At 39.4% G+C, this 24,701-nt stretch overlaps 1 protein-coding gene across 1 annotated transcript in view; it reads right to left on the bottom strand.

Annotated features, from left to right (window-relative positions):
• The window catches only part of stpg2 (sperm-tail PG-rich repeat containing 2), a 127,079-nt gene that overhangs the window by 88,481 nt on the left and 13,897 nt on the right, over window positions 1-24,701 (bottom strand). The window contains exons 5-7 of the mRNA XM_041788370.1: window positions 22,712-22,827; window positions 19,511-19,622; window positions 9,407-9,514 (exon numbers count right to left, since the gene is read on the bottom strand). Coding sequence (XP_041644304.1) covers window positions 9,407-9,514; window positions 19,511-19,622; window positions 22,712-22,827 — 336 coding nt within the window. The remainder of the gene's footprint in view (window positions 1-9,406; window positions 9,515-19,510; window positions 19,623-22,711; window positions 22,828-24,701) is intronic.

The raw sequence follows: 24,701 nt of genomic DNA on the forward strand, positions 1-24,701 counted from the left end.
CCAAGTGAAATGTGGGTGAGATAAAAGAAATTGATACTCTGAAAACTGTGTTTATAATGTCACAACATCATTTTTATATCATATCCTGCTTCTTGACACTACCCCACTTCTGTTTAACAGGGTAAAGCTCTACTGTGAGGGACATTTGTGACTAGGCAAGTCAGGAAGATTTAAGTGGGAAGTCTATCCTAAAATTCTCTTGAATTTTTCAGAAATGAATTTCCAAGCAAAGCTTTGATAAATTCTTACTGATAACCATTTCTAAACATGCAGTACTGAAAATTCTGGTGTGGACTCTAAGAGCCTGGGCCCACCCACTTGTCCAGTCGGCCCACCCTAAATGATTGGGAGATAAGTGGCTTCACTTGTGCTTTTATTGGTTGGTATTTTTCATTTGTCATTTGAATGGTAACAGCAAAAATGTAGTTTTCTCTTTACAAATGTGGAAAGACAATCATGCAGCTATAATGTGTGAATTCATAACCACCAGTCGTCAAGGTATTTTAAACTACCAGTGCTTGTGAAACAGCGAAAGTGTGCTCACACTGCTCAGGAACAGATGGATCCATGAGGGACAGTGAGAGCTGCTTGTTAAAGACAGAGACTTAACTCTCATTAGGTAAAAGTCAAGACAGCTTCTGCAGGTTTCATCACCACTTTTCTCACATCGATCTCATCCACAGTGACTGACACTGCCTCTGCTGAGAGTCGCATCTCAGTGGATAACTGGATTAATGTCTCTTAATGGCACAATAAAAAAGGCAAAACAAAATGAAAAAACAGGAGATAGAGCTGAATCTTCCTGTCTGATTTATCAGGCTGTAAATTTTCTCTGATGAGAGGTTTAAACAGACAGAGCAGTGCAACACTCATTGACTCTCATTCTCTCTCCTCCTTCCTGCTTTCAGTTTAAAAAATAAAAACTCATTTTTATCATCACAGGGAAAGGAGTCAATTAAGAATCAAAGAGCAGCAGTGTCAATGACTAAAGTGTAGTCTGCAGGTGATAAAAAGCAGACTCTATTGTAGGTGAAGTGTTTCAAACATTCTTTGAAAAAGAATCAAACATGGCAGTCTATAAGAAGGGGAAAAACTTTCAACTTCTGACATTAATAGGTCCAGCCAAAATCACAGGAGCCTATCCAGAGTTATAATCCTGGCGCCGGGGCTGCAGCATGCTCCTGAAATCTTCCTGAGTTGCTCTGTCGCACATGTTCCTCGCAGCAGGAGCGTCCCAGGAGGTAAGTCATGACTTAAAAAAGATGTTGATTAAAATCTAAAAAAGGCAGAAAGCCGCAGAGTCTGAGTTTTTGCCTTCATTTCAATGCTACTTTTAAATTGTAAAAGTATTAGGAGCAGAGTTTTAATCAAGAAAATTGTAGCAATTCTGCAGCTGTTGTAGGATATTAACGCAATCAGCCCCACTACTCGCTCACAGGGAATTTTCCTGAATATTACCTGCTGCATTTACACAAAGGCTAGAGTAGCAATAACAATAAGGACATCAGCATTTGTAAATGCAGATCCTTTTAGATTCTCAGAAACCTTGAAAGTTTCAAGGTTCACAGTGGTCTCATAATAAATAGAAGCCAATGAACAGTATACAACAAATAGTAGGAATAAACACAGGAGCATAATTAGTCATCATAAAGGTAGGGTTGTCATTATTGATGCATCAAACAGGATTAATTACAGTCCATAATTAGTGTATTAATAGTTTTTAACACCTGTGATTAATGGTATGCTTTATTGTCCCATTTAGCACACTTTGATTAAGCCACTGCAGGATCTAGCTGCAGTCACAGTGATGTAAAATAAGTCCAACACTGCTCCTTAATGCCTCATTTGTGAAGATGTGAAGCTTTAAGTATCTCAAGATTTGATCTGATTCCAGTTCGATTCAGACTTGGTTTTTGATTCAAACCAATTCCCAATTTCTTATAAAGAGGTGATCAATTCAGCATCTGCTCCAGTCTTCTGTGCACAAAGTGGCTGTAAATTATAATTTGACATTCAAACTCTTAATAAAATGTGCTCAAAATGATGCTTTTTAGCATATTTGTAGTGTTCTTTTCATCAACTATAGAATAACAGCATAAAAAATGAAGTTTATGTCATTGCAAAATAATATAAACAAAATGTGTGGGCTTAAGCTGAAAACGTATTTAACTGAAACTCTAAAAAATGATCATAAATCTAAAGTCTTCGCTGTAGAAGATGCTGTAGGAGAGCAAGTGTTCCAACAAGTGACCATGTTAACTGATGACCTTTCAGCTGGAGGTTTCAGTGATTGTTCTAGTTGCAAAATTGTTAAAACACCGAACATTTTCTCTTTATGTGTAATATATGCTTAGGAGATATGCATTTATTGAAAAACTAAACAAACAGGCTCTTGAAGTTTTTGAAATCCATTATTAACCCAGACTCATTCATATAGTCACCAATTAACACTGGTTATTGACGTGAAAACAGATGATAGATTTGTTGTTTTTACCCACGCCGATGAAATTGGCAGGGGGTTATGTAAAGGGTTCCGTATCTTTGTATGTGTCTTTGTTAGTTTGTTTGTTTGTATGTGTACAAGATATCTCGAGAACGGAAAGTCAGATCTTCACCAAACTTTCTGGGAATATTGGGATAGTGACAGGGAAGAATCAATTAGATTTTGGTGATGATCCATGCACCTGTTCGTTTTTTCTCAGACTTTGAATTTTGAACATCATAGTAATCAACGGGAGTGTGAGTTCCTCAGTGGCGCTGCTTAGGCGTGGGTCTGCCGCCTCAGACGGCCATTCTAGTTAATGTCTATTTTGGTCAGCAGTTGTTGGCTGATTTCTACTTATTTTTCACTCCAGGTGAAAGTGTCTACATGATGTGAATTCAGCCATATAAACCGTTCCTAAAGTAGCTAGATTAGTTAAGTGCAGTAAGCAGAGATGTCAGGTCAGGCTTCCTTCTACCTGGGATTGTACAATCTTCATTGAGTCTTAAAAACTTTTTTGGGGGGAAAACAGGGCAGGCTGAGTAAATCAGGGCTCCACAGACACTGTAGGCAGTATATAAGTGTGTCAGACACAGCACTGTAAACATTACAGACACTGAGAGCTAGTACTGCTAATGTTAACAACGCAGCTAGCCAGTTACACACCTCCAGTTTCATCTGTATTCCATACTTGCAGTGAGTCTGTGGTTGAAAATACACTCAGGATATAAAAAAAATATGTTTAAAAACATCGATTCTTGGAAAGTTTGAAACAAGCACCTCTACTTATTTGACTTAAAAGAACTCAGATAGCTCAGTGGGCAAGTCAAAAGTCATGTGCACCCTCTGCCATCAAACATTTACCTTTTTCTGTTGATCGTGCCTTTCAGATGTGCAAGCTGACCCCATAGGCCAGTGATCATCAACTGGTGGCCTAAGGGCCACATCAGGCACCCCATATCTTCCCATCCAGCCCCTGGTACATTATTAAATTCAGAAATATGCAGAGAAAAGTAGGTAGGCTGTAATTCCGTATAACTATAAAAAAAAAGATTACATAAATTGAGATTGAAAAAAATTGTTCGCATTGGTTAAATGTTTGATCCATTTTATTGACGTCAGTGTTTCCCCTATATGCATCCAGCAGCAGCGCACCGCTGCTGCTGAAATTTGACCACTGCTGCATTTAAATGCAGCATCCCGTTTTGAGTCAGTACGCCAGCATAGATTTCTCGCTGGAGTTTTGCTTCTCCCATTGTCCCTGAATGCATCTCTCACAGCAGAGAGCTCTTACTCTCTCCTTCCGACAATCCAGAAAACTCCTGCACATGCGCATTTTTGTATCAGCGGCGAGAGAAGCAAGGGAGAGGAAGGTAAACAGAGCAGCGTGGCGAGTTAGCGGGGGGGTTAGCTGAGTTTTGAGATTGAGAACAAGAAACATCGCTAGATCAGTGCTTGAGCAGTCGTTCAACTTAGAAAAAGAAGAGGTCAAACTCACACGGTATTCGTTAAAATACACCGGAAGATAACTCCGAGATAATGGCGGCAGCAACACAACACGTCACTAAAGACATGAGCCCAGTGTTGTTGAAAAGCCAGGATTTAAAAATCTCATGAAGACATTTAACCCAGAATTAAAGATTTGCCTGGGCGCAAACATTTTGCTGAAAACTCCCTGCCAGAGTCGTACAAGTCAGAGAGAAGACGGTCCAGCAGCAGACAAACGTGATCCACTTCTCCACGACTACAGAGACTTATCTCAGCCTTACAGTTCAAAACACCAACAACGAGGAGTTAAAATGTTCCTGCCTCCAAACAAGCTTTTTCCCCCATGATCACACAGGGGAGCTTAAGAATAAGCTCTAAAGACCCTCCCATGTTATGAACTCGTCAGAAACTGGTCCAGCGTTCATCAGCACAGATAACGAACTAATATAATCACAGCTGTGAGCCTAAATGGTGGACTAGACTGCAGGGTTTTGGCCATCAGCTGCATGCAGGATTGGTGAGTTTTGTGCAGGTTTGCTTCACCCTTAATGAGGAAAATAATCATTTTATAAACAGCAATAGTAAACATAACACAGAAAACATTTCAGGACTGTCCATACACTGTAAAATACCAAGTATTTCATGATTTTTGTATTTTTGATTTATTAGTAAAGGACTGAGTGAAGTCCTTCTTAAAATAAAACTGCTAAATTTGACTTTATATTTATTTTTACTTTCTGCAAACAATTTTATTAAAAATCCAATAGAACAGTCTATTTTTATCACCAAACTAGTGTCATTTGAGGCCGAATTAAAAACAGCTGCTGAGAGGCCATTTCAAAATATGGCGATATATACTGTGTTCAGGATATAGCAAAAATATAACAGGATATTAATTTTAGGCCATATCGCCCAGCCCTACTTTATATATAAGTTGAAGTGTAGCTGCAAAAATGTGTTTAGAGGTCATACAGATGTGCTACTGACTGTCTGGTCAAATAGCTGTAACATAAGTGATGGGAAGTTTGGACCACCATTTTATCAAATTTAGGTTTTATTATTTCACTTCGTAACATTTGCCGTGTAATATGATAAATACATTAATTCCTTCAAAAATGACCCGATTAAAATATCTAATTTTAAAAACATGCCAAAAAGTACACATTGATGATATTATGTACTTTAGATGGTGGGACATTCAAAGTCTTCATAATTTTACTTTGTGGAACATTTTTCTTAAATGGTTCCACAATTTTAAGACAGCTTTTCACAGATTGGTGAACCTCTGCTTATCTTTACTTCTGAGAGACTCTGCCTCTCTGAAATGTTCTTTTTATACCCAGTCAACAGACCTGTTGCCAATTAACCTAATTAGTTTCAAAATGCCCCCTCAGCTTTTTTATTGGGGCACTTACTTTTCTAGCCTTTTGTCACCCTGCCCCTACTTTTTGGAGATGTGTTGCTGGCATCAAATTCAAAATGAGCTCATGTTTTTCATGAAATGGTAAATGTCTCACTTTCAAAATCTGATCAAAAAGAGGCCACAGAGTGATAGAAGGAGAAAAGTGTGGTAATGTGGTTGTGTCAGAAGATAAAAACAAAAGGGAGAAAGTAAAAAAAAATACACTTTAATGGCCGATGTGAATGGTGCTATCAAGCTTAAAAGAGTTTGGAAACAACAATAGAAAGGATAATTACTAGGGACACAAGGGATTTAAATGGATGAAACAACATGTGAATAGAGATGATGGAGAGAAAAAGAACTTATAAATGAGAAAAGAAGAGAAGGAAATGAGAAGGGAAGAAAAACAGAATAACAAATTAGAAAAAGACAGGAGTCTTCTAATGTTACTATTCTAAGATTAAAAAGAGAGAGAGACTGAGAGTTAATGGAGACATGAAAAGACAGGAACAAAAAGGGACAAAAAGAGATGAGTGTGGGAGCGAGGGCGAGGGGAATCAAGGAAAAGGCCTGTTTTGACAAAGTGTCGGATTGATGCTTTGATATCGGGAAATTGCGACGTCAAAGGGAGGAGAAAAGGCGAGGTCTGGAAGATTCCAGCTGTCCCTCTTATCTCCCCCTCCTTCCTTCACTCCCTCCTTCCCTCGTTTCCTCTCCACCCCTCCGCGGGGTAACGGCGTCAGATGGAACCGGACTCACAGGGAGACAGAGATCTAAGAAAACTGTCGTTCTCAGTTCTGCAGTGGAGATGACATGTGCGCACACACACTCGCACGCTCATTTCTAGGTGGGTGTCAGTGACGACATCACAGGGTCGGCGCACTAACACAGCATGTGGCCGAGGAAATTAGGTCAGAGCGCACGATAACACACTCACACGTACAGACACACACTGATGAAATGAACCCCAGAATATTGCATCAGTTGTTCTCACCAGAAAGACAGTAATACTTTTTTATGTTACAGATGTTATTAAGGTCATTCCAGGCAACCATGGTGAGTGTGTGAATGTGAAAATGTGGCCTGGTTTATTTGCATGCATGTCAGCAGTACCGACGATCCTCTCTTCCTTTTCTCTCATGTCTACATCAGTCTGCAGCTGAGTTTGCTGCGTGTTTGTCTGAGTTTTAAGTGTGAGTCTGTGCGTGTGTGAGCATACACCGCCACATTGTGCCTGTGTTTCAGAGTGATAATTAAAACATCAGTCAGAGAGTTTCACAGGAGTGAGTCTGTGGGGCAGCGCCACAGAGGAGTTCAGCTCTTCCTGAGACGTAAAACTACACATTTTCACATCCTTCATCTGTGCTCCTCTGAGCCTCTTAATAAACTCATCTTCACCCCATGTGAAGATACCCTCCACTCCCAGCACATCAATTAAACAAGCAAAGCCCAGCTCACTGACTCGGATCTGTTACTTAATCTTATATATTCTATATTAAAAATCCACTCTCCTTTGAGATTTTGTAAATTGAATATTTTACCACCCATAGATTATCCATGAGAAGTCTTTTCAGTAAGTTCAAATTTCCCTCCTCTCTGTGTGGTGCCAGAAGGACAGTAATATTACTGGTAATGCCACTATAACATTAGATAGAAAAGTGCCTAGGGGATTATATTAAAACTTCATCATAAATCCCAGAATCAGACAAAATCTGCATTATTACAACAAATATACAAGCTACAGGTGCTTCATTAGGTTGCAAAAAATACAACCCCAAATCCAAAAAAGTTGACACTGTGTAAAATGTAAATAATAAAGAATACAATGATGGCAGCAACACATCTCAAAAACGTAGAGACAGTTGTGTATTATCTCCTCTTCTCTTAACAACATTCTGTAAACATCTGGGGGGTGAGGAGACCAGTTGCTGGATTTTTGGGAGAGGAATGACTCTGTAACTTTGACATGTATTGTTCTCACTGTCTGTCAGTCACACATCCATCAGCTGTTGGCTGTGTGGATCATCAATCAGAATCTTAACATGTGTAACATGAAGGGCCCTTGCATACTGCAGTGGTAAACTTAACAAAATAAACTCTGTTGTTATGCCAAAGAGTCCACTGTTCTAGTTCTAGCTCCAGTTAAACACATCCTGTTTGCTGTCTGACAGCAGGCAGAGACACAGTGGATCACCAACACACACACACATTAACACACACGCTTATCTATGCATCGTGTCCAACACTGTCAAAGCTCTTATCAGAAAAATATACATAAAAATCTATTTCTGTAAATTACTCTAAAAAAGCAAACATGTTACTGACAGAAAGAACACTTTTATGTTTTAAATGTGGATGCACTTAAAGAAAATGAGAAATAGTTTGATTTTACTGATGTAGCTTTTTATATTTCAGTCTCTTGTAAACAGTGTTTAAATTACTTTCAAAATAATCTACTTTTTTATTATTATTATTATTATGTATTTGTAGCAATGAGTGCATAGTGGAGTGAATTAAAGATGTGGTAGACTATAAAAATGAAAGATTTGATTTGGGGAGCATTGAAATGTACAGTTTAAGTCAGACGTAGACAAGACAAACTGTGCCTAAGCATTGATAGGCTATTCAGTTGTTTTTAATAGACCTGAATGCTTTGCAACTATGAATTTCAGCTGTATAAAGGATATATTTTTCACTCGTGTATTTCTCTGAAATTAACAAGACTAGGTTAAAACCTAGTATATGGCTGACCGCAACTATCTGGGATGCCTGTTGAAATGCCTGACTGAAATGAGTGTTCTGACAGAATGATTTTGTCATGATTGTTGGTAGTTTATTATTTTTAGCCGAAGTTACAGTAAGTGGTTACTGAAATGTAAAAAGCTACATGTTGCCCTCTCTCTATGTCTGTCTCCTTCTGTGTGTGATAAAGCCCAGAGCAGGGTCATCCTCCCTCCCCTCCTGTTTTTCTTCTACCGTATCTGATTGGTTAAACATAAACATTGACAGACACACACACATCGACTCAGCTGCAGTTAGAGAACAGAGGGAAAATAAGCTCTCTGTTTTCGTTGATATTAGTGCGCAGAGGGAAGTCGTTACTACAAGAAACGGGCAAAAACCTCTTCTCTGCTCAAGACAAGCTGTTGGTGTGGCTCTCTGCTTTGGTTTTAACAAGAAGAGCGGTCCAGGTCAGAGTAATCTGCAGTGTTCCTACAGCGACATCCAAGCTAACAGTTAAAGCCAGACAGTACTGGACAAGCCCACCGCCATGATCAGAAAGCCATGCTGAAACAGACCGGGAGTGAAGAGGGAACATTTTTTTCTGTCACAGAAAGCTTTCAGTGTTAATCTCTGCGCTTGTTTGGATTTAGACATGTTGTCAGACAAAAGCGCCGCTGTGGCTCAGTCCCAGCTAATAACAGGCCTGTTAGAGTCATTAGCAGGGACACAACAACTCATTAGCAGTTTACAACAATTTTCCCTGTCACTATCACATTGTCGTACCAAAGCAAGGCGGCAGAAGAGTGACAACATCGTTTTCTGTCACAGAAAGCTTTCCGTGTTGCTCTCAGCGCTAACTGTGATTAAGAAATGTGTTGGTCTGGCTAAGGCCGAGCTAACGTTTGGCTAGCAGATGTATACACAAGCACAAGCAACCCTTTCACCCTTTAACTATCACACACTCCCGCTGAAGCGGTTTGGCAGAAGAGCAAAAACACCCTTTCTTGACCTCCGCCAAGACAGCTCAGCCCTATCTCCCAATAGTACAGAATCCTTTAAAAAAATTCCTGGATCCAGACGGTGATCCAGATCACTCCCAAAATCTAATCAGTTCTTCCTTATGCAACTTCTGACATTTTCTGAAAATTTCATCAAATTCCGCCCATAACTTTTTGAGTTATGTTGCTAACAAACTAACAAACAAACAAACTAACAAACTAACCAACAAACCCAGCCGATCACATAACCTCCTTGGCGAGTAATGACTGTCTATACAATGACCTGTATCAGATCTTTTTGTTGTTTTTTACCTCAGTCTTAGAGAGGAAGGAGCCAGGCAACTTTGGATGATTACCACAGGACTTCTCAGGCGTCTCAAACTGCCCTCTGATGTGGTACTGGCCCGGGCCAGGAACTCCCTGATGGGACAGAGAACAATAAGTACACAGTCATATTGATAGTACAGGTTTTGGTAGGGACACTTTGTCAGTGCATGTGATAGTATTTGATTTAAAATAATGAGAGAAAAGAGAAAAAAACGTGTAAATGTTTGAACTGAGAAATCTAATTATTACCCTAAAATTAATGCTAGTGTCACCAGTCACAAAATTTGAGATAGTGGCAACAAAAGACTGGAAAAGTTACAAAAAACTGCATAATACGACAGAGGAGACTACAGGTGAGGACCTAAAATCCTGCATCAAGCGAAATTCGGAAAACATTCTTCTTTCTATATTACACTAACTAGTCTTCTCAGATTTGAAAATGCTTACAAAATCTTGTGAAGCGGAGAGGTAAAGTTCAAAGTAGTAAACATAACCCTATCAAAAAATTTTTTAAATGACTTTCTGAAAATTTGGAATGGGCATATAACCCTACATAATGAAATTTCTCAATTTAAACACTTGGAACGAGCTATTTCTCAATAGATACTGTATTAGTGGCAGTGTTTCCCAAATCATTGCACTCTGTGCTTTTTACACAATGTTCAAACTTTTTTGGAAACTTGGTTGTTGTGAAGATGAATTCATAACAAATAGAAGAGAAAACGAGACAACCTGTGAAAACTTATCTTCTCCGTAATTAAGCTCCATTGTTTAAAAAAAAAAAAAAACGGAGTGGAGAAGAAGAACATATGTTTGCTGATTTCACAGTCACAGGAAACAATAACATCTTAATCCTGCACCATCTCAACTCAGTAATTACTATAACTAGCAAAACAGCTAGCCACACCAGACCTCACACTAACAGAGGTGCTGAGTTGTGCCCAGCCAGGACATTTTTGTTTTTGTGGTGAGCCCGCAAGGCTGACTGGAGAGAGCTGATTTAACAATGTCTGCAGTAGAACAGAGTTGATACTGCTGCTGATTCCTAGCAATTAAACTTTTTTTTTGTGGTTAAATTTCAGCACAGCGTGCCTCCCAATTACTTCAGATTGCATTTTTTTTGTCTTAAATGGTACACACATGCACAAAGTTAGTACTCCTCTTAGCATTTAAATATGAAGAGACTACATGAGATGAAATGCATTTTATTCAATTAATTTCAGCTCTGTGCCAGACTGAACCACCTCAGTCCCAATCCTGTGCAGTTTTGCTCATTGCAAAATAAATCTTACTCTCTGGTCTGAGATCTATTTAGGTATTATTTGCACCTTTTAGCAGTATATACAGAAGCATTAATGCGTGTGTGTGAAGATGTATTAAAGTATTAACAGAACTCCTGCCAACTTAGGCCTTGTCCACACAGAGACGAAAACGTTATATTTCTGTTTAGTTTTGAAAAAGTTTTCCATAAATATCTTCAGGATCGTTTCAGTAAATGTCCGTTTAAACATGGAACCACTAAAAACAACTGAAAAGGCTGTAGTACATATGCCAAGCCTGTGCGTGGCGCTGTATTGCTATGAATGAGATTTGTTTCAAAAAGATTCAAACAAAACTTTTTCAATATCAAACAAAAATTAGCATTTCAGAACAAAAAACTGTGATCCAAGCAAAAAAAAAAAAAAAAAAAGTTCACATCGAGAGTAAAATTTCAAAATTGCAAACAAATTAGTCTTTACATTTTGAACATCTCTCTTTTTGTTTACAGTTCAATTTTTTTCTCTCTCGCTGATGAGACTTTTGCTCTCGCTTCTCTGTTTTGCATTTGCGATCCTTTGTTTGCGTTCCTCGAGTTTTTGCTTGCGTTTTGACACAAATGTCACATGTGGGCAGGCTTTTCTGGGGCGTATCCCTATCGGCCAGCGAGTTTTTGAGTGATGGCTCAGTCACTCCAGATGCTCCGGAAGTTGTTGTTCAGCTCACATCTGGGAAATTAAAGAATCCAGCGGACTAGCCTATTGTTTTTGCATCAGTTTGACTGAATCATTGATGCTTTATTAAATCTAACTATTGATTAAACAGGTTTATTTGTCAGTGCAGTGGTAGATGTTGTATTGTTTCGTACACATACGAGTTTTATCGATTTTTCCGGCCACTTCAGGTGTTGTCTTCGCTTTGTATGTAAATAATGCTGAAGTCACCAACTTGTCCACTAGCTCAGTGGTAATATATATATATGTCTGTCACTCAGGAGACCGGGGTTTGCGTCCCCGCTGTTTTATAAATATTGATGTCTGTATGGTTTTTTTAAATGATCCTCAAGTTGAGGATGCTCCAAAGGTTCTCAATAAGGTTGAGGTCAGGAGAGGATGGGGACCACACCATGAGTTTCTCTCCTTTTATGCCCATAGCAGCCAATGACACAGAGGTATTTTTTGCAGCATGAGATGGTGCATTGTCATGCATGAAGAAAATTTTGCTCCAGAAGGAACTGCTTGAGGATCATGGGACTCCAGAGGCACCAGCAGCTTCAAATACCTGTTTGCTGCTCTGTAATGGCATTTTAGCATCTGCTCTCTTAATCTGATGAATTTGTCTGTCAGAAACTGTCCTCATTATGCCATTATCTGCACAAACAACAGCTTGTGCTCTGAATCAGCCACAAATTCCTTCACAGTATGATGATCACGATTAATTTTTCATGAAATATCTAATGTTTTCATTCCTTGTCCAAGGCATTAAACTATTTGACACTTTTCAGCAGCAGAGAGATCCTTTTTCTTTCCTATATTGCTTGAAACCTGTGACCTGCTTAATGTGGAACATGTGGAAAAGTGAATTCTGAGGTTTTTATTTAAAAAAAAAATAATAATGGTTGTCATTATGAAGTTTGTTCAAAAACATCTGGATTATACTCTAACGGCTGATGACTTGAAAAATATTCTGACTGTCATTTGCATTAATATTCAGGAAAATAAGAGAAAAATGTCATGTGCTTAATAATGTGGAAAGTAGTGTAATGTAATCAAGGATTACAGGCTGAATGGTCGGACTAAATACCAATGTCAGCTGCATCTTGTGATCGGAGAATTTTTGTGTAAGTTTGCATCATCCTTAATGAGGAAACTAATGATCATTTTTATAATGAACAACAGTAAACATACCAAAGGCAATCTTTCATAATTTTCCATACACCATAAAAGTCTGTGAGAATATTTCATTTTTTTTGTGTGTGTGTGTGTGTTTTTAGCTGAAGGCCTGTCTTACCATTATTTTAACTATTGTAAAGCTTGTGAATTAAGTATTTTTAAGAATAAAAAGTGGGCTAAATTAAACTAAGTATTGCTTTTTACCCTTTCTGCATACAAATGTAAAAAAATCCAACACAGGGGTCTAATATAAACGTCATACTGGTATCATTTAATGCATCAAAGGGCTGAATTAAACAGTTTCACTGCAATTTAGAGGAGATTTCGAAATACTGTGATAAATGTTGTGTATCGCGATATAGCCAAAATATATTGCGGTATTAAATTCAGGCCGTATCGTTCAGCTCTTTGTCATCTTAAAAATGATTGGGTTTTTTAGACTCAAAGCATTTTGTTAAAGCTATGAAGCACCTGTAGAGGCGCATGCTCTGCCCACTGTACTGAAGCGACCACGTTGGCAAGCACCTGTATAATGTGATTTTTAAATACCCTGCGGTAAAACCGTATAACCCCGCAGAGTTTGGGGAAGGCTTGACGATTTCAAAAATGAACCCCAGTGGCCGCCATAACTGTGGTAGCATCTCAGCATAGCTGCTGTCTGCTGACTGTGACAGCAACATGGGTAGTTAGACTATAGATGCCAGACAGCTGCCACCAAAGGTGTTCTTTTTCTGAGTTAGATTTTACATATTGTTCATTAGAAATAAAAAAAGATGTAGAGAAATAGAGTTAAATAACCTGACTGTCAAACACATATTTGAGATGAGATCTTGTGTAATATAACACTGTTCTACTTGCTAGATAGCTGAATACCTTTGCAGCAAGATGCAATCATCACAGACTGGTAGCAGTAGCAAACCACTTTTATAACAAAATATAATGCATATACACACACACACACACACACATATATATATATATATATATATATTTTTTTTTTTGCTTAATTACCTGGTCTGTTATGATCACATGCAGGTCTTACATGATTATATTTAGCAGCTGGTAAAAGAATTCTGTATACAACATTATTTTGTGAATTGCCTGATGATGAATAAAAAATGGCACCCTCTCTGAGAACAGAGAAATGGCATTATTTTTGATCCACTTCTGCTGAATACCTCAGACCTCTGATCTATGTTAAGTTTCCACTACCATCCAGGAGCTCTCTTATTGAAATTATGGCTGTGTTGTGCACTCTTTTTTTTTTTTTGGTGTAGTTTGACCTCTAGCCGCCGCTAGCTCACTTTCTGCTACCAGTCAGGTTTCACCCACAAAACATGTCACTGAAAAGGGTCATATCACCCACCATAGTGGAGTCAGACATATTCTGGTCAATAAATCAAGAGTCAAGGACAGTAATCAGGTAAAATGGCCTCTGTGAGCAAAAACTGATACTCATCTTAACTGTGTATGTGAACATACTGACTGACTTCAATGGCCTACATGCTTGCTGACACAACAGTAGGCTGGCAGTACTATCTTTGTTATTGTTCTTCTTAGAAAAGTAAAAATCACAAACTGAGTTCTGTTTGTATTTTAGGTTATTTTTATGGCTTTTTGCATTTGATAGGATAGCTGAAGAGAGACAGGAAGTCTGGGGAGAGAGAGTGGGGAAAGACATGCAACAAACATGCACCAAGACCAGGAATCGACCAGTGTATTGAGGACTATAGCTTCAATAAATGAGCACCTGATTTGCCAATTGAGCAAAACTGGTGCCCAAACTGAGTCCTGTCTGGAACATTTTAGTTACAATTGGTGAAGTGTTGAGTTATGTAAGGTGCATGGATTTTTCACCATGGCAGTTATGGGCTTTTCCCAATACCGATGGAGAAAACTGTAAGCCTTAATCCTTGGGCAGATGATTTCAATGTCTGTTTTGCTGTCCTTAAATGTTCCCAATCTTATGAATGTTTTAACTTTTTAAGCACTTTGAATTGCTTTGTGTATGAATTATGCTTTTAAAATTAAGTTATCTTACATCGCCTTGCCTTCTGAGAAGTCCGTTTAGGACACTAGAATTCCATATTGGCCACATCTGAAAATATCTTCTGTTAACAGCAAAGTGGGAAAAAAACATATTTGAGCAATCAAGTTTAAATGAGGACTCTCTCTCTCTCCAGTCTTTCTCATTTTCTCTTTTGTACCTTTTTTTGTTAGTTTTAAGTTTGTACCAGGAGTAACTGTCTTTCTGTCATATAAGTGGTGTTAGTGAAGGTAGTATCAGCATTCTCACTACCTGGAGCTTGCATGCACGGAGCCTGAGTCTGTTGAAGGTGGCAGTGTTTAGGCTGTTAGGGCCATGCAGTAAGGTAGGTAAGACAATGATGTCTCCGTGTTGGCATTGTGGGTGGGGGTGGCTCTGGGACTCAGCCCTCTGGAGATGTCATGGGACTAACTCGATGAAACACCAACGAAGGAGGGTTCCCACTTGACTGCCCTGGTGAAGTGCTGGTTTCTTGCTACTCATCAGTCTGCATGGTTGACTTGCAGAGGCAAATAGGGATTTCTTCATTGAGTGCTGATCCTCTTTGAAGGATACAAGTACCTTGTGTTTATTCTGAATCTAACTTTTTAAGCACTTAGAATTGCTTTATATATGAATGATGCTTTCAAAATTAAGTTATCTTGCATCGCCTTGCCTTCTGCAGGTCAGTTTAGGACACTAGAATTTTATATTGGTAACATCTAAAAATATAATATGTGAACAGCAAAGTGGGGAAAAATGTCTCTAAGCAGTTAAGTTTAAGTGAGGACAAAGGATGCCATTGATAAACATTCTCTGAATTTTGAGTGTAATTCACTTCTTTGAGTTTTAACTCTTATGCTCCTAAAAGCATTTTTCTTTCCATATTTATAAAACATTTGAATACACATAATCTCCAATCAAAATTTCCCTGTGTTTTTTGTCCAGTATAAAGTTAGATCACCCAACATCCAGTGAAAAACACTTGTGCCAAGGATTTTGTTCTCTTCCTTTCTCTTACTTCCCCTGCGGGAGCTGCACTGCTTCCCCATTTCTAAAAATAATAAGCGCTGTAAACATAACACAATCCATAATCATGCTACCATGGATTTCACATCATTTTAAAGATGAACTGACAGTGAACTTTGGATTTACAGGGTACTTGCATGAGTACATCTCCAACTTTTCTGCTTTTGATTGCAGACATACAGAACAGGATAATGGTTTGTTAAAGTTGTTGGCTCAGTCGTTGCCCTTGCCTTGTCACGGTGCCTGTTTAATGGGAGCATCCTACACGCTCCCTTAAAGTCTACGGGACAGCAGCAGCCCTGAACCATTAGAGCCAGACTGTCTGCTGATCTCTAGGAAGTAAAGGTGTTTGTCCTGAGAGTCCCTGCTGTGGGTAATGACCCATCTGGCCAGTGTATGTGTGTACGTGAGTGTGGGAGTACATGTGAGTCGAGGTGTCAACTACTAATGATGATGGATTGAGGTGCAGCTATTATGGCAGGGGGTCTGAATACAGCATGGTGCACATATAAAAGAACACAAAGAAAGGAGAGCTATTAACACAAAGTCTTAGGAGAAAATTCAATGTGTTAGATATTACTTTAAATCAATTTAGTGGCTAATACTATATAAAGGGAGGAAGAACTTTTGCAGTAAAATGCCATGTATAATTAACTTTTAATGTAATAATATGAAACCTACCAGAGAGGGGAGGCAGTGGAGCACAATGCTCTAGGAAATAGAGGATGAGGAAAGAAAAAGACGTAGGTGTAAATCCATGTCAGAACGAATACTTTCAGTACTCCCTCCACAAATCCAGTCCCACTTTTTTTTAGGCTCTGCCTCACCCACTCTACCCCTCTGACTGGAGAAATAAGGCATCACAAAGCATTACTCTGCCAGCACACTCAAGTTCATATGCAGGTGAGTAACTCCCCTCAACTCAACCGGCTTCATTTTATCAATGTGTGTTATTGTGAGTGTGGGTGACGGTCTGGTGCTAAAGCTTATGCTCTACTGCCCTCTATGGGCTGACACCCTCACTCATGTTTTTATTAAGAGAGGAGAGAGGATGTTAAATCATTTTTTCTAATCTGCTTGGATTAATCCAGAGTAAATCCAAAGTATTTTTCTTGACTTTGTTCTCATTGTAATTTAAGGTGCTCTGATATGAATAATTTTCCATCTGCAGTTTTTAATCCCATCATGTTTAAGCCAATGAAGAGTTGAGTTCTCAGTCATTTAACCTGACCTTCATGTAAGAGTTTTTAAGTTTATGACTGTATTTTTAATATGTTTTTTATTGATTACAGAGAGGGTTGCCCATGGCTACAGTGGGGCCCTGAGCAGAATTTTTACGAGGCCCCCTTGTGTACGCTCACCTGACACACAATACAGCTGAAACCAGAAGTTTACATACACTCTATAAAAGACACACAACCTTTTTTTTTCTCACTGTCTGACATTAAATCAGACTAAACTTTTCCTGTTTTAGGTCATTTAGGATTACCAAAATTATTTCTAATTGCTGAGTGCCAGAATAATGAGAGAGAGCACTTTATAGAGGATTTTTATTACTTTCTTCAAAGTAACCAAAAAGTTACATAAATTTCCTTGTCTTGAAACGGTATGACTTAGGTCAAATGTTTTGGGTTTCCTTCCATAAGCTTCTCACAAGAGTTTGCTGGAATCTTGGCCCATTCCCCCTGAAGGAACTGGTCTGAGTCAGGTTTGTAGGCCGCCTTGCTTACACACGCCTCTTCAGCTCTGCCCACAAATTTTCCACAGGACTGAGATCAGGGCTTTGTGATGGCCACTCCAAAACATTGACTTTGTTGGCTTTAAGTCACTTTGTAACTAATTTGGCAGTATGCTTAGGGTCATTGTCCATTTGGAAGACCCATATGTGCCCACGCTTTAACTTCCTGTCTGATATCATGAGATGTTACTTCAGTGTTTCTATATAAAGTTCTTTCCTCATGATGCCAGCTATTTTGTGAAGTGCACCAGTCCCTCCTGCAGCAAAACACCCCCACAACATGATAGTGCCATCCCTGTACTTCACAGTTGGGATGGTGTTCTTGCAAGCTCTCCTCTTTTTTCTCCAAATGTAACAATGCTCATTATGGCTAAGCATTCCCATGGGGTTTTTACTTGTTTATAATTGTTTGAACAGATAAACGTGACACCTTCAGCCAGCTGGAATTTGCACCCAAGGATGAACCTGACGTGTGGAGGTCAACCGTTCTCTTCCTGATATCTTGGCTGATTTCTTTGGATTTTCCCATGATGTTGCACAAGGAAGCAGTGTGTTTGAGGTGTGCCTTAAAATGCATCCACACGTGTGCCTTCAATTAACACATCAGAAGCTTCCAAAGCCATGACATCATCATCTGGGCTTCCCCAAATTGTTTAAAGACATAGTAATCTTAGTATATGCAAACTTCTGACTTTGAAGATAATCATAAAAAACTCCTCTGTTAGTATTTAAAGCACTAAATGAACTCAGCACAAAATACCTACATGACGTTTGGGTACCCCTATGAGGCATTAAGACACCTAAGGTTCTCTGGGGCAGGTAAATTAAGTGGAGGCTGTGTCAGTGAGTCCCTCTCTCCCCTTACTAGCCAGTCTGCGGTCGTACATGGCGTCCATGTGGACAAAGCACTTCCAAGTCTTTCTCTCAACTTGACTTGGGCTATTGTAGTCCTTTATCTTTCTATATTTGCCGATAATACTGTGCATTCCTGCTAGCCCTACTTGGACTAGAGACCCTTCTGACTCTGAACCAAAGTATTAAAAATGTTAAATAAGCAAGCAAATCACACAAAGACTATGCTTAAAAATGATAATGATTGATAACTGAGGTGAACTGCTTGCTGCAGCTGCATTGTATTGCCACATGTGCTAAACATTAGGGAATAAGCCATGTTATCGATTTGTAAAAAGACTATTTTCAGTCATTTTTTAATCAGAATCATTACTCCATTTATAAATACCAACATTTATCAAAATACTTAAAACAAAACCTTACCCCCTCTTCCTCTAGAGGACAGAACTGACCAAGCTTGACTGTTTACTTGTCATAAATCTGCATCAAGAAGTTTTTGACAAACTTCAAACTGATTAATTGTAAGTAAATCTTTACATATCATTGAAGAAAGTCCGACTGAAGTTGCTGTGTTAACTTTAAGTCTACTGTTGAACTGAGGCTTGAAAGAGAAACAGGCCCTACTCTGATATGTTAAGCATCAGAAGATGAAATGTTTATGTCTGCAATATTAGTGCTACATGGTAAAGGAAGTCTTGATGGGAAGTCATTTGAGTTTGACTACTGGCTTCACCAGAATTACAGAGAAATTGGCATCCATTTCCACAGGCATTTATTACTGATCATTTGATAATAAGACCATGATTGCCAGAGGGTTCTGATATTACCTGTCATGCAGCTGCTTTTAGTGAAGAAGCATGCTGATAAAATCACAGTGCATCACATTTCTAGCAATAAACATTACACAGCAAAAGTTAGTGGCAAGCATGCTGAGAAACAAGAGCCAAAAATGTTCCCAGATTTGGGAGAGTTAATATTGGACTTAACTTTATCAACACGTGACATGAGCCCAGATGAATCTTCTTCTTTATCTATTTAGCCAACATGTTCACTCCATCAACTTGAAAAAGCCACAGTGATGTTTACAGCTTGTTGCACTGCCCCCCAGGTGTCTCAAAAATCCAATAATGCAAGTTTAATTGCCCCTTGTGGCTGCATTTGCCTCTTATTAGCAAATAACATAGGCTCACTTAAAGCAGTATGTCCCCCACTGGGGCAGAGATTTGACATTGATCCTAGCTCTCTAAAGCTTTTATCTGGTTCATGTAAAAGCATGTACACAAACACATTCTCACCTTCTTTTCCTCTTGCATTGGCACCAGTTCATGATAGCGGGGGATGATGAGCTCGGCTCTGCCTTTCTGCTCCGTTTGAAGGTTCACATTCACATACTCCGTTTTTATGTTTCTGAGGCAGATGGAGACAGTGACAATATCTTTGAAAATAGAAGATGTAAGCAAATACATAGGAGAGATAAAAAAAGGGAAAGAGAGTGTGGTTTAAAAAACATACAAAACAGAAAGCAACAAAGAAGGAGGGCTGGGGAGATGCATTGTATTCGAACCGAAGGGAAATAGAGTTGTGTAATGGAAAAGTAAATAGGAAAAGATGAACAAAAAAGACAACAGGGGAGGGATGATCTAGAGAGGGAGGAGAGAAGGGGTTAGAGGAGAAATACTAAAATAACTACACTGTCAGTCACAGTATAATGTGAAAAGACAGCATTTTCAGTTATTTCTAAATGTCTGTCTACCACTACAGTGTGATTTCTCACAGGTACACTTTTCCTTACTCATTACTCAATCAGTTCCTGTATGAATAGCAGAGCTGGATGTGTGCCCAGCATCGTACAGTAAAAGTGCTTAGTAAGACCCATCCTCCTTGGCCATCAGTGGAAAGGATATGTGAGAAATGTCAAACATAATGCCCTGGCTCCAGGTTCAAAGTAATATTTCACTTTGTTGGAAGAGCGTCTCTGCTCAGTTCACATCACTGAAAGAGCTCAGGAGCAGTGAACTCCTGAGATTAGATGTCCTGGATCACATAATCTTATCAACCTTTTGTCTCTTTATGAAACCTTAAAATGTGAATTTAAGATGATTTTATTACAGATAAATGCACTCATGATTATCCATTCAATTAACTTGAATTAATGTCTCAGCATCCTTGATGGTGCCACATCATTGTGAGGGAAAAGTTCCATGGACACTTGATTTCAGCTGTTTCTGAAGTAGACTTAAATGACAACTGCTGTAAGGCTGGCAAATTTTTGTTATACTTGATATTTTTTGGAACTGTGATGTTTATTTAGCCTTCTACTGAAATCTATAAAAGGAAAATTACCATAAAATTTCACATAAATATTTTTGTATCACATTTGTTGTGATGGGAGTGGAGCTGCTGCTCCTTCGCACTGTGAGAAGCCAGCATCTGATCATGATGCTTCCTAGGCGTCTACCTTTGGAGGCCTTCCTAGCACATCCAGGAGAAGACCTTGGGGGAACGCCAGAATGTGCTGGAGGGATTATATCCTGTCTAGTCTGGGAATGCCTTGGGATCCCCCAGAAGGATTTGGAAAGTGATGTTAGGGAGAGGGATGTCTGGGTTGACTTGCTTTAGCCTGCTACCACTGTGACCCAGCCGCAGATAGGCAGAAGATGGATGGATGGATGGCAATTGATAATTCACTTAAGGGCATTTTTATCATTCGTCAGATTGTATAGAAACGGGTTTTAAGGAAATTAATGATCATGCTGATTAGAAAGAGGTCTCACAAAATCATGTATCAAATATAGTACATTGGCTTTAACCCTTTAAAACCTGAGTTTCTGGACTCTTTTCTTATTTTAACCATAAAAGGCCCAGAAGATGTCCTGTGAGTACGTGCTTTTGCCCATTTTTCCACAATACTTAGAACTTTTAATATATGTCAGTTATTTACATTTTACTGAATGTTGAGACTTCCGGTTTGTAGATGAGACTGTAGACAGCTAAAACGAGGAGCTCCTGGTCGTATAAGTTTAAAAAAAAACTGAGAAAACCCTTATAATCATAACTCGACAACGGAAAAATAGTTAACATGGATAAAATACATTTTACTGCATGTTAAGAGTGTTTTAACAGTTTAAAATGAAAAAAAACACAAAAAACAGGGGAACTTTATGCTAGAATCTTAGTGAGAAAAGGGAAAATTACAGTAATAAACACATGCTGACTGTGAAGCACATCTTCTCAGCTTTCAGAAACTGTTTGAATTTTTCCGATGACACAAACAGTCATGCAATTAGGGTCATGCAAATTGTGCTTCAACAGTGCATTGTTGGCGACGCGCTAGGATTTAAAGGGTTAACTATGTTTTAAATTAATACAATCTCCTTTATTTGAATTTATTTCAACAAGCAATTGAATTCAAAATACTGACACATCAGAAAACCTTAGATATCCAGTCATTATTTTAATCTGCACACTGTCCAATCACAAAAATCCACTGGTAAATGGTTAATGTTATAGTTATAGTTCATTTCTAGTCTTCTGACTCAAAGCCCTTTAACAACACAGTTCACATTTATCCATTCACACTCATTCCTTCCACATTCACACACTGATTGTAAAGGCTGCTATGTATGATGGCCATCAATATTGATTAATCTCATTCATGTGCATTCACACACCCCTATCACAGCACTGGGAGCAATTTATGGTTAAGTGTCTTGTCCCAAGACCAGGGGCGGCACCAGTAGTTCAAAAAGGTTCAAAAGTGTATTTATTGGAGGCAATGTGCTTTACTTTCTTCTCTTTGTCTGTCGGGTAAATGCAGGGTGACATGTTTATCTTAGCTGACACAGACTGGTTCTGCCTGTAGGAGGGATTTACAAAGAGCAAAGAAAAACATCGGGATATGATATTCAGTACCTTTGCTCATATGCAACTGATCCTGTCCCAAGATTTTCATGCATAGGATTTCAAGGAGCAGCTTGGGGAGAAGGGCTTCCAGTTTAGGAACCGCAGAATTTCATCTTTGCTTTTTGATGTGGTTCTGTTGGCTTCTTCAGGACGAGACCACCAGGGGTCACTCAGGCAGTTTGCAGCCGAGTGCAAAGCAGCTTGGATGAGAGTCTACCATAGGTTGACATGAGCTTCCTTATGAGGGTGGCCAGGTTCAGCCTTAAAAATCAAAATGAGACACTTGAAATGGTTTGGCCAACTGACCAGGATACCTCCTAGTCGCCTCCCTTTGGAGGTATTTTGGACATGTCAAACTGGGAGGAGAACACAGAGCAGAACCAGAACTCATTGGAGGAACTTACATCCCATCTGGCCTAAGAATGTCTCAGGAGGAGTCAGGAAATGTTGCTGTGGAGAGGGTTATTACAGCTAACTTGCCACTGGACTCAAGGAAGAAAGGGATGGAGGAAGGACAGAGTGACAGACAGATGAATATGCAACTGGTACAATACACTAATTAAATACTGCACCATGATATATATAGTACTCACATCTCTGGGTAATAATATCCTGGACCTGGTCCCTCATCCACTTTCAGCTCTCCTCTCACCCCTGTCATGTTGCCAAAGTGGACTCCTTTATACTTCTCTGCAGAACTCATCTCTGACTATAGAAAGGGTGACAGAGTAAGACAGAGAACAAACAGACAGATTGAGAGAGAGAGAGAGAGCGAGAGAGATGTGGATGAGAGAATATTGAACAGGGAGAACAAATGAGAAGAAAAAGATGTAGAGAGAAAAAGAGATAACAGGAGGATAAATAAAAGAACAAAGAAGGAGAAAATAAAATTGACTCATTCACACTTATCTGGTTTCTCTTCCAGTCAGGGCTCATGAAGAGTGTGCATGAATGAAAAGTGAAGTTCAGCCAAATGCCAGTGCATGTCAGAGATCTCGGGGAGACCCTGTGTCCTTTCTTATCTCTGTGAGTTTTACAGCCGACTCTCTCTGCCGCCGGCCTTTCAGATAGCAGCAGTTCACTCTGCGGCTTAACAACTGAGAGAGGCTGCATCCAGAAAAGAGCAGGCAACTCTCCCTGAACGCAAAGTAGAGATACGATGGCTGCTATTTTCTTTAAAATATATTAAAAGTGTTTAGCTAAACAACATAACTTGGTTCTGAGTGGTGAAGAGAGGAGGTTGATGTCGAAAGAGCAGATGAAGAGGCTACGGTAAGGAGTGTGGCACTGTAGGAGGTTAACAAGTTAGGAAGGGGCCTGGTGGTTAAGGGCTTTGTGAGTATGGAGCAAGATTTGCAGTATCGGATTGAAAGCCAGTGGAGCTTTTTTACAGACAGTGTTATATGGTCATGGGACAAGGTGTGGGCAAGGAGAAACCCCAGGCTCATAGCTACCCTAGAAGAAGAGTTTCTTCCTATTTATTGCTATTTGAAGGTCCACTTTTCTTCCTAAAGTGGATCTTCAAATGATATACTGCTGGATTGAATGTTGTGTCACAAGTACAATTCTTAACATTAAAAAAAGGCCTTAAAACTTAAATTCTGGACTTTTTTAAACCTTCTGAACCTCCTCCAGGCATCCTCCCAGCTGACCTCTCCATGATGCACACAGCCGCTCCCAAGGTCTGGTCCAACTCACCAGATCCTGGGAACCCAGTATGCAGTGAGATGGGTCAGGCCAAATAAAGTGCGCCAGGTGCCAAGGGTTGGGTATTGTATGGTTTTTTCTGATTCTGGTGCTAAATCGATACTTTTTATATGGTGTCGGTGCCTAAACAGTGACTGAATCAATACTTTTGATAGAAAGAAATTGTGTTGAAAGTTTGCAGGGGAGTAAAAGCTGTCTGGGTATGTTTGATAGATATGCAGAAATATCGTTATAAGATGCCAGTCAAACATGGGATAAGAAAAGGAAACCATTTTAACTTAACACAAATCACACAGATTTCATGACATATTGCTTGGCTTTCACTTGGGGTGGCAGGGGGTCACACTGGGGTGGCACAGTATTGAAATGAAGTATTGATATCTGTGCTGTAATTTAGTTCAGTAGGTACCAGTATCCTTGGTGCCAGATTTTAATACTGCCACCCCTGTATCCAGCAGCTGACTCTCCCAATCCCTGCTCTCCTGAGAACGCCAGCATTAGGCACACAATCTTGCCAGTGATACCCAAAAATGTGCCAAAGAGAAGTCATCACAAATGAGTCCAGCCAGCGCCTCAGTCCGCATCCAAGCCTCTCAAGAGTACAGGAAGACCAGGAGGACCAAAGATTGAAAGAATCTGACTCTCGTCCGCATGCTCAGATACTGGGAATCCCACACCGTCTTACCCAGCAAATCCATTGGCCCCAAGGCCAAGTCTCAGCCTCACAGTTAGCGGATCAATGGATTATGCTGCCAGGATAGGTGAACTGCTCCAAAACTTCCACGCTCTTGTGATTCACAGACACAGATTTGATGGCAGTATCCAAGGCGTCCCCAAAGGCCTGGATCTTTGTTTTGGCCATGGAGACACAGATTC

Source organism: Cheilinus undulatus, linkage group 5 (assembly GCF_018320785.1).
Source record: "Cheilinus undulatus linkage group 5, ASM1832078v1, whole genome shotgun sequence".
Classification (NCBI taxonomy): domain Eukaryota; kingdom Metazoa; phylum Chordata; class Actinopteri; order Labriformes; family Labridae; genus Cheilinus; species Cheilinus undulatus.